Source organism: Acomys minous (assembly GCF_964271855.1).
Source record: "Acomys minous genome assembly, chromosome: 6".
Taxonomy (NCBI): Eukaryota; Metazoa; Chordata; class Mammalia; order Rodentia; family Muridae; genus Acomys; species Acomys minous.
The window spans coordinates 56,126,529-56,135,794 of record NC_140487.1 but is presented as its reverse complement, the minus strand read 5'-3'; the positions used below and the strand labels follow the sequence as shown (position 1 = coordinate 56,135,794).

General features: G+C 54.5%; 1 protein-coding gene across 1 annotated transcript; it reads left to right on the top strand.

Moving 5' to 3' along the window:
* Positions 1-5,634: 5,634 nt before the first annotated feature.
* On the top strand, positions 5,635-8,953 carry EVX1 (even-skipped homeobox 1). Its single transcript, XM_084784707.1, has 3 exons — positions 5,635-6,166; positions 7,617-7,873; positions 8,380-8,953. Exons 1-3 carry the CDS (start codon positions 5,740-5,742, stop codon positions 8,920-8,922), a joined length of 1,227 nt encoding a protein of 408 aa, XP_084640833.1. The 5' UTR covers positions 5,635-5,739; the 3' UTR covers positions 8,923-8,953.
* Positions 8,954-9,266: the final 313 nt, after the last annotated feature.

Below are 9,266 nucleotides of genomic sequence, written 5' to 3'. Positions count from 1 at the left end.
GGGGGGGCTGAAGCGGGATGGTGCCTGTGACCTGGGACTCTCGTGGTAGGTTTCAGGTTGGCCTGTGTGACTGTGCTCTTGCCTCTTAAAGGCATGGCTGGATGGCCCTGAGAAGCCTAGGTGTTTCTGAGAAAAGCACTCAGAATTGATGGCAAAGGTTTGAGGGGATTGCCTTGGTGTGTTCAAAGTCCGTGATTACACTGACATTTGGGTATTGTTTATGAACTTGATCCTGAAGATCTGCGTTTTTACCTTCAGATCCTAAAGCCCGGCTTGGCCACAGTGGTTCCTTTCTCCCACAGTCCTCACCCATCTGTGGGCCCCTATCCTGTGGAGGGTGCATAGCCAAAGGGTTTGCAACTCCCCTGCAGGTCCAAGGGGGGGGGTACCTAGCATCCCAGGAGTTGTGTCCACTCCTTTCTGAGGGAGTTGTCGCCACTCCTTTCTGAGTTCATCTACCAGGGAGGCGGGAGAGAAAGGGGCCTGGCAAGAATCACAAGCTGGCTTTTTAGAGTGAAAAAGCCTCAAAGCCAGTGCCTGGCACCTTTGGGGGGAAGCCAGGGCCTCAAGCATGGCAGGCAAGTATTCTATCACACAGACAACAGGCTAGCTTCAGAAAGTTGTTCTGAGAGTGGACTTCAAACAGAGGGAAGGAGACTCTCTTACTCATGCATATCCACCCCCCCCTCACCCCCACCCCTACCCAATTAGGCTTCTCAGCTGCAAGCCAGGGATAATTCATACCATCTCCCCCTTACCCCCAAAGCCTGTTGAGGAGGTTGGGACACACAAACACACAAGAAAAGCTTAGGACAGTGACTGTTCTTACCGTGGGACTCTGTCCTCCTGGAGGAAAAAAAAAAAAAACGAGATGTATGTGTGTGAGGCGGGGGCGGGGTTGTGGCATCAGTGTGGCCTGGAGCCTTTTCTCCAGGGAGGTGCTCTTAAGGGAAGGAAGGACATGCTGAAGGCACAGACCTGGTTAGGTTCCAGAAAGGCTGTGGGGAATAATGGCAAAAAGAGATTCCCCAAGAACAGACCCAAAGCAGCTCTTAGGAGGGGGAGCCTGGGCCTGACACTCAGCCTTGCCCTGACCATTTGTTAAAGACTACTGGCCAGCCTAGCAGAGCCCTTTCAGGAACTCTTGTGTAGGTGAAAAGAGACCTGACTGCCAACTAGCTGTGTAATAATAGCAAATTTCGGAACAGTAATGATGAAAGAGGCCTTGGCACTTCTGTCAGGGCAAGGCTGAAGCTAGCTTAGCCGTGTGTGTGTGTGTGTGTGTGTGTGTGTGTGTGTGTGTGTGTGTGCAGGTGTTGAAGAACTCTCCTGGACGGGAGGGAACAAACTTCACGGGTGGGGGATGGGAGTGGGGAGGAAGGGGGCTGCTGCTCCAGGCCTTGTCCTAAGGGAAGGAGTCAGCAGTTGCTTGGGAAGAGCCTCAGGTGTCAGTCCTGTCAGTAGTACCCAGGGTGAGTGGGGAATATGGGCCTCCAGTCAGGCAGAGGCAGAACAGGGCCAGCAAGCCACTAGGCTCTGGCTTTTAGTAAGTAGACCAGATCGACAGGTAACAGAGGGAGAATGGGCAGGACGGGATGTGTTTTGGGGTTCTGAGAAGCACTAGGCATTGAACACCAGGAAGCAGCCAGTTTCTTGTCCCGGATACCTGTGCCCTTTGAGTCTAGACACCCAGAAGCTGAGCACTGCACTTGTCCTAACCTGACTTCCAAAGCCTCCAGTTCAACTTTCTGAAGAGGGAAACCCCGCGTTGCCCACTGCAGCTTACACTGCCTCCAGCTCCCTCAGCAGACCCCGCCCCCTTGCCAGGACAGTGTGCATGAAGGGTAGGGAAATTGGTCAAGCTTTGATCTTCGGGCTCAAGGAAGCCGGGACCCGTGGAGTTTGACTTCCAAAGAACCTTATTTTCCTGGGGGATGCTTCCCTAAGGGGTGCACCACCCAGTAACTCCAGGCTCAAAAAGAGGCCTGGACAGTTGCGGTGGAGGAAGTGGGGCTGATTCATAGATGGCCAGTCCCCTAGCTGCGAAGACCCAGAGTCACAGAAACTTCCAGGGAATAGCCCTACCACAACCTGGAAGGTCAGCGAGGACCAGAGTACAGTATCTACGACAGTATCTTACTATTTAAAAGATCCTCTCTTTGTTCTTACGTTTGACCAAACAAGAACTTTTTTTTTTTTTTCTTTCCTGGGTCAAATTTCTGCCAGCGCTAAGTCCAGGTCCAAGGACTTTTGCCTTTCCCCAGGCTCGAGCTTGCCGCAGAGAGACCGCACTCTGGAGGGCTCAGGGCCGCTGCCAACTGCGCCCCGTGGGCTTCGAGTCACCGAGGAAGCCCCCACAGTCCCTGCCGTCTCTCTCTCAAGCCGGGTTTTCATGCGAAGCGAAGTGATTTACGTGGATCCACTCGTTTGGTGGCCTGACTTCAGGTTCCATTGAAAACGACCAGCTCGACTTATCTCCCGTCGGCTTCCGGGATTCCTATCCACAGTTCTACCCCTCCTAGCCGGGGCGGAAGCCAAGCCCGCAGCGTTTGAAGTTCAGAGGATTTCAATCCGCGAGGAGCTGGCGGCACCCGAGCTGGTCGCCCCAGCGGGAGAAGGACGTCAGGTCGGCGGGGCTTCAGGGGGAGATGCACAGCCGGGCTCCACTTAGGCGGCTGTCACCCCTTCTTCGTTTTTCGAAGGGTTACCCTGCTTCATCTGCTATTAGAATTTTCCTTCTTCCGCTGTGCAGTAAATATCCTTCATAATACAACGACATTGACGATTAAGAAACATTTTTTCCATGCAGGGAAAAACAAAACCAAAAAAAAAAACATCCCAAAGCAAGACAAAACAAAACAAAACCCCGAAACTGTGTCTTTCTCCACCACTCTCTTTTCATCTGTCGGGAAAATTCCACCTCTCTTTATTTGACGTTGGCCAACTGATGATTTTAGAAGCGACATTTAGTTTAGGTTTTTTTTTTCCTTTAAGCATTGCGGTGGGTGGGTGAGATTCCATAGGGACCTACAAACTAAATAGACCTGAGGCTGCTTTAAAAGATAGGCTGAAGTCTGCAGAGCAATCGGGGTGGGTGGGGGTGGGTCGAGAAGGGATTTCCCTGAAGCTTGAATCTGGGGCTGAGAGGAGGCTGTGGCCTTGTGAGAATCTGAGCCCCCTCCAGAGGATGTAAGGGGAAGCCCTGCTCCATCAGACCGACCCAGGAAGGAGACTAAGTGGCACCCCTTGATCTCACGATTCTGCCCTGCTTTCATCTCTAGGGAAAATGCGGAGTAAAAGAGGATCAAACATTGAACGTTCCCATTGAATGCAAAGCTAGGGGCGGGGCAGGGAAGGCCAGAGTGGCTCTGAGGACCAGCCTTCCTCTGAGGGGGAGGGCAATGAGGTGGTGGCTTGTTCTTGGAGGGTGGGCAGGGAGAGTAGGTGTCTCCCAGGCCCAACGCTGGAAGGTTTTGATGCAGCAGCAGCAGCAGCAATGAGTCCTGAGAAAGACCCTAGAGTCTGGATAGCAGACAGGGCAAGCCAGGTACTCCCACAGGCGCTTGGCTGCAGTAAGAAAAGCAGGGCAAGCCAGAATTCACGGCCGGAAAAGATCCTAGGAGTACCACTCCATTCCGCCCATCACTGCTCCTGCCCTCCGAAATGGTTCTCTAGATTTCTGGGCTAGCAGTGCTCAGCAGACGGCGGCTTTAGGATTCACAGGGGGTGCAAATACCTGCGTGGACACCACCCTTCATGTCCATCTGCCCTTGTCCCCCAGCCAAGATTAACAAACATTTGCTGCATCAGGAGAGAAAGGAAAGCCGGAGTAAGGAAGAGAGCAATTTTGTTTTCACTTCCTGCATTAATTCCATGATCCCAAATTAGAAAGATTGAGGGAAGGGTGGAGAGAAAATGGGGGAAAGATAAGAGACAGATGACAAAGAGGAAGTCATAGAAAGTTTCTTAGAAGCTGGGCCTTTCCCTAGGTGCACAGAGGAGGAGCAATTCTTTTCAGCTAGGCAGGCAGGCAGGCCACTCACTAGTGGAAATTGGGGGACGGGGAGAGAGAGAGTGAGAGAGGAGCTGAGCCTAGAAGATGCTCACCTCTGTTCCTTAACCCAACCCACTTGCCTCGCTCCCAAGGAGACTCTAACCTCCTCCCCCCAAAATACCAAGTCCCAGAATTTCATGGCCTCAGACCCTAGTTTACAGCACCTCCTCAAAGGATTATCCTAGCCCCCCCCCCCCATCGCCAGGGTTTTCAGGGTTTTCAGGACATTTCAATAGCTGTCTCTTCTACCTCTAGCTTTGGACACAGGAAACCTCTTCTGGGCAGAGCCCAGGAGAGGACCCTGCAAGTACAAAAAACTCTGCTGATGCCATTTGCCACACACTGTATCCATAACTACCCTAAAACCTCCAGTGAAGGCTAGCACCTTCTTCTACCTGGGGTCCTTCAGTGCTGCCAGGGTAGGGACCCTGAATGCCAGGACCTTTTTACTAGAACAAACCGTTTGTAGCAGAATTCGTTGACTCTGAACAAACACCCAAAACACAGGCAGGAAAAGAAAGGCCACCCTTAAACCCTTTCCCTACCCAACATACCTGAAATAGCCCAGAGACCAGAAGAAATCAAAGGTGTTTTCTTCTATGAAGACCAACCCGAATTCAAGTGAGTCCATCTAGATGGGGAGAGAAAATTAACAACAACAACAACAACAACACCGGCAACAACAACAGAAACAACTCGTCGAACACTTTCAATTTAAGCCAAATTATCTGGGTGGGGAGGGATTTTTTTTTCTTTTTAAAACATGGAGCACTGACTGAATCAGTATACAAGACCGGTTTTTCAAAGGTGGAAAAGTATCTTTTGGCTCTTGGGGAAGAAAAATAAAGTTTGCTTATTAGAAAAGAGACAGGTGAAATTGGGGAGACGAAGGAGGAAAGGGTACCGAAAGCTCAAGCTCTCTTTGGGGGAAGGGGCACGTTTTTCAATAGCTTGTAAAAAAAAAAAAAGTGAAGCTAGTTTGAAGGAGTTGTATTAATTCCCCAAGAAGCCGGGTTTGTAAGCAGCTTCCAAAGAGCAGTTATTAATTCATTCATCAGTATTTGATCTAGACACCAGGTTAAGAAAACAGAAGTCAAAACAGCAATAAAATGAAATTTCAAAAGCGTTTTCAGTTACCAAGTCCCGCTGCCCCTGTGGAACTCGCTGCGCTCCTTAAGCGATCCCTTTTCTGTCTGCGGAATTCCATTTGCATTCTCTCTGCCTGGGTGTCTCCCTTTCTCAGTGTGTGTGTCTCTCTGTTTTCACACTCTCCTCCCCATTCGAGCGAGGCCCACACCTGGCGCATCACTGCCGAGCCATTAGCTGCGGGTCTCCTTTCATCTTCGCTGTGGCAGACGTTTCTATTTATCCACTTGCGTTCGCCGAGTGGCGTCACCAGCGGTACTGTAATGACGATTGCAGCAGGAGGATGACAGCTTAGAAAGAAGAGGGCAATGGGGCTTCCTCCCAGAGGCGGTGCGGCACAGAGGAGCGCTCGCATCACAAGGTGACCCTAGCTCCCCACTGCCATCTCTGCGGTGGCCATCGACACTGTCCCCAGGCTATCCGGCGCCCGCCTAGTCGCCTGGTCTCTTTAGCTCCTTTTCATAGCCTAGATCCCTGGGAGCCTGGGGTTAGGAGCTTACTTGGGGGTTTTCCCCCTCCCCCTTCCGGAGAGCCCGGGGATGGAGAGCCGAAAGGACATGGTTATGTTTCTGGATGGGGGTCAGCTTGGCACTCTGGTTGGTAAGAGGGTCTCTAATTTGTCCGAATCCGTGGGCAGTCCGCTGCCTGAACCGCCAGAGAAGATGGTGCCCCACGGTTGCCTGAGCCCGCGAGCCGGCCCTCCGACTGCTCGGGAGCGTGGCGGGGGAGGCCAGGAAGAGGAGCCGGTCGATGGACTAGCAGGCAATGCTGCAGGGCTGGGCGGCGAGCCACGGTCTGCCGGAGCGGCCATGCTTAGCCCGGGACCCCCAGTCCCTTCCGCCGACAGCCTCTCTGGCCAAGGGCAACCCAGTAGCTCAGACACCGAATCGGATTTCTATGAAGAAATCGAGGTGAGCTGCACCCCGGACTGCGCCACCGGGAACGCCGAGTACCAGCACAGCAAAGGTAGCCACCTTGTCCCTCCGGTCCCCGGTCCGCCCACTGCACCCACACTTCCTTGCATCTCAGGCCAGGTGGAAGATACTCCTTTCCCTTGGGGCAGGATGGCTGGGCGTTGGGGTGGGGGCGTCTGAACAACTCTTTTGCTTTCAGCCCCTTGGTGTGTGTGTGGGGGTCTCTTGTGTTATCGCATTGGTGGGAGTGAGAGAGTGACAGCTGTGCTGGGACGAATGTCAGCGTTGACACAAGTCCTAGACTTGAGAGATCCCAAATGCACCCTAGCCCCCCCCCCCAGAGTTTTGTGGGAACGATTCAGCTGAGCTTGGAAGACCCCTTCCTTCGGGTAGGGCAAGATCAAACGCTAGTCCGGGCAGTTTTGTGACTGGAGGGGTGCAAGGCACATGGAGGCGCGGAAGCCAAGAGTGTATAAAGGACCGTAAAATCGCGGCGGACTCTGGTCTCCGGAGTGCTGCAGCCCTCCGACCAGTTTGCACGTCGGTCAGAGGTCCAAATTACCTTGTCACTTCCCGGGCTGGCGGCGCCAGGTCGGAAATGGTCCCAATGGTCTAATTGCCTTTGGTCTCCGGTTGCATTTGAAAAGGCGGGGATTAGGCCCACCCCCTCCCCCCTCTCCCTCAGACTCACTTCTCCACCCAAAGGAAAAGCAACTGCAGGGGGCTAGAGCCCCACCCTTCTCTAGGGTGGGGTCTAAGGGTTGGTACTTTAACTACAGAACTCCTTCTCACCAGGGGCTAATGGGAGTGGGGGTGGATAGCTCAGAAGGGAGCCTCTATACCAACAATATCCACTCCTAAGGATAAAAAGAAACTCCCACAGCACACACACACTTCCACAGTGTCGTGGGGATGGGTGGGAAAAGCTTGCTTGCACCTACTTCTAGGCCTGGCAGCCCACACCACCTTTTTGAGTACCCACCTCCACCTCCTACTATCTGCTTAACCCAGACTCTCTACTATACCCTCTACTATGCCCTCACAACCTGTGCTCAAATAAGCCGCTCCTGCTGTATATGCAACCCAACGCATTCCCACACCTATACTGGCATTCTGGCATACACACAAGAGCAAGGAAGCTCACTCTCATGCTCAACAATCTACAACGTATTAACCTCAAGAGTTCGTAGTGTTCCAACACATCCTTTGCCATCCCTGCCAACAAGAGCAGAGAGCTCAGGGGATATGCCCTTTGCTGCACCCAGGGGGCAGGTGAGAGAGAAAGGAGGTCCAGAGAGCCTTTAGACCCTGCATGCCAAACAGTCACTCTAAAACAGCCCCAAATCCGTTCTGTTCCAATCATCCAAGACTTTCCCCCCAACAGAATCAGTGACTGAGGTAGCTAAGGGGTTCTCCTTCTAACGCCCCTCCCCCAGCTTGAAGTCAGCATTGTTTGTGTCGTGTCTCTGTTGTGCACCTGTGTGCTCTGGGCTCCTGTGCAGGGCCAGGCTCCGATGCACTGGGCGGCAGTCCTAACAGTGGCAGCGAGGTTCCCAAGAGTAACAGTGGCAGCGGCAACAGCGGCTCACAGGGCACCCTGGCCTGCAGCGCCAGTGATCAGATGCGCCGATATCGCACCGCCTTTACCCGGGAGCAGATTGCACGGCTGGAGAAAGAGTTCTACAGGGAAAACTACGTTTCAAGACCACGGAGATGCGAGTTGGCAGCAGCCCTAAACCTCCCTGAAACTACCATCAAGGTAGGCTTGGCTACGATGCTCGAGGCGGGCATGTGCCCAGGTTAGAAGGAAATGCCAACGGCCTGTCTCCTGACTTCTAGCTGAGGAGTCTGGGCCTGGCTTCTCCAATCTGGTACGCGCAGAATTGCCATCTGACAATTCTGTGGTATCGGTGGAGAATGATGAAGCAGCCACTGTCGCCAAGAGGCAATTTCCCCCCTAGGCGAATAGACTACAGGGGCAGGTGACTAAGAATAATAGTGTTCCAAAGAACTTTTGCCCCCTCCGACCAATGGAGGCAGGCCCTGCTACTAGCATCCTCATTCCAGGTTGTGAAGCTGAGGCCGGTGGGCAGGACCAGTGGTTTCAATCTGGAATGGCGGTGGGTGGCCTGCCCTTGTGCGGCGTGAGTTGGTTTTAGTTCTTCCCTGCTCTGTGGGTACTGCCCCCACACGCCGCCACCCCCGACTTGGGCCCCGGGCCTTGCGCAGTCATCAACACCCCCCTCCTCCTGTTCCTCTTCCCAGGTGTGGTTTCAGAACCGACGCATGAAAGACAAGCGTCAGCGGCTGGCCATGACGTGGCCTCACCCGGCCGACCCCGCCTTTTACACGTACATGATGAGCCACGCGGCGGCCGCGGGCGGCCTGCCCTATCCCTTCCCGTCGCACCTGCCCCTGCCCTACTACTCGCCCGTGGGCCTGGGCGCAGCGTCCGCCGCCTCTGCTGCCGCCTCGCCCTTCAGTGGCCCACTGCGCCCGCTCGACACGTTCCGCGTGCTCTCGCAGCCCTACCCGCGACCCGAACTGCTGTGCGCCTTCCGCCACCCACCGCTCTACCCCGGCCCAGCGCACGGACTGGGTGCCTCGGCGGGCGGCCCCTGCTCCTGCCTTGCCTGCCACAGCGGTCCGGCCAATGGGCTGGCACCGCGGGCCGCCGCCGCAGCCTCGGACTTCACTTGTGCCTCCACTTCCCGCTCGGACTCCTTCCTCACGTTCGCCCCCTCTGTGCTCAGCAAGGCCTCCTCCGTGGCATTGGACCAGAGAGAGGAGGTGCCCCTCACCAGATAAGGGGTCGCCCTCGGGCTGCCTGCCGGCTGCAGGACGCGGTGGGGTGGGGTGGGGCCTTCGGGATTCCGCCAGCGTCTCATCTGCTACCCTTCTTCCCAGTCGCAGAGGGGAAAAGGAATGGGGGGACGGACGACACCACAAAGGACTCGGCCTAGAGGACCCAGGAGCCCCAGAAGTGACAGTGGCTGTTGCTGCTTGGGAGCAGAAAGAGGGTGGGAAAGCAGAGGTCAAGAGAGCTTCCTCTGGGGTAGTCAGTCTCCACCGATACCACAACCTTGTCAGAGGTGGAGGAGGCCTTGGTTCAACAGCTAAACAAAATTCAGCAACAACAACCCCCTCCCACC

Coding starts and splice junctions, on each gene's coding strand:
- EVX1 (XM_084784707.1), top strand. CDS start 5,740: ATGGAGAGCCGAAAGGACATGGTTATGTTTCTGGATGGGGGTCAGCTT. Junction 6,167..7,616: donor CGAGTACCAGCACAGCAAAG/GTAGCCACCTTG, acceptor GCTCCTGTGCAG/GGCCAGGCTCCGATGCACTG. Junction 7,874..8,379: donor TCCCTGAAACTACCATCAAG/GTAGGCTTGGCT, acceptor TCCTCTTCCCAG/GTGTGGTTTCAGAACCGACG.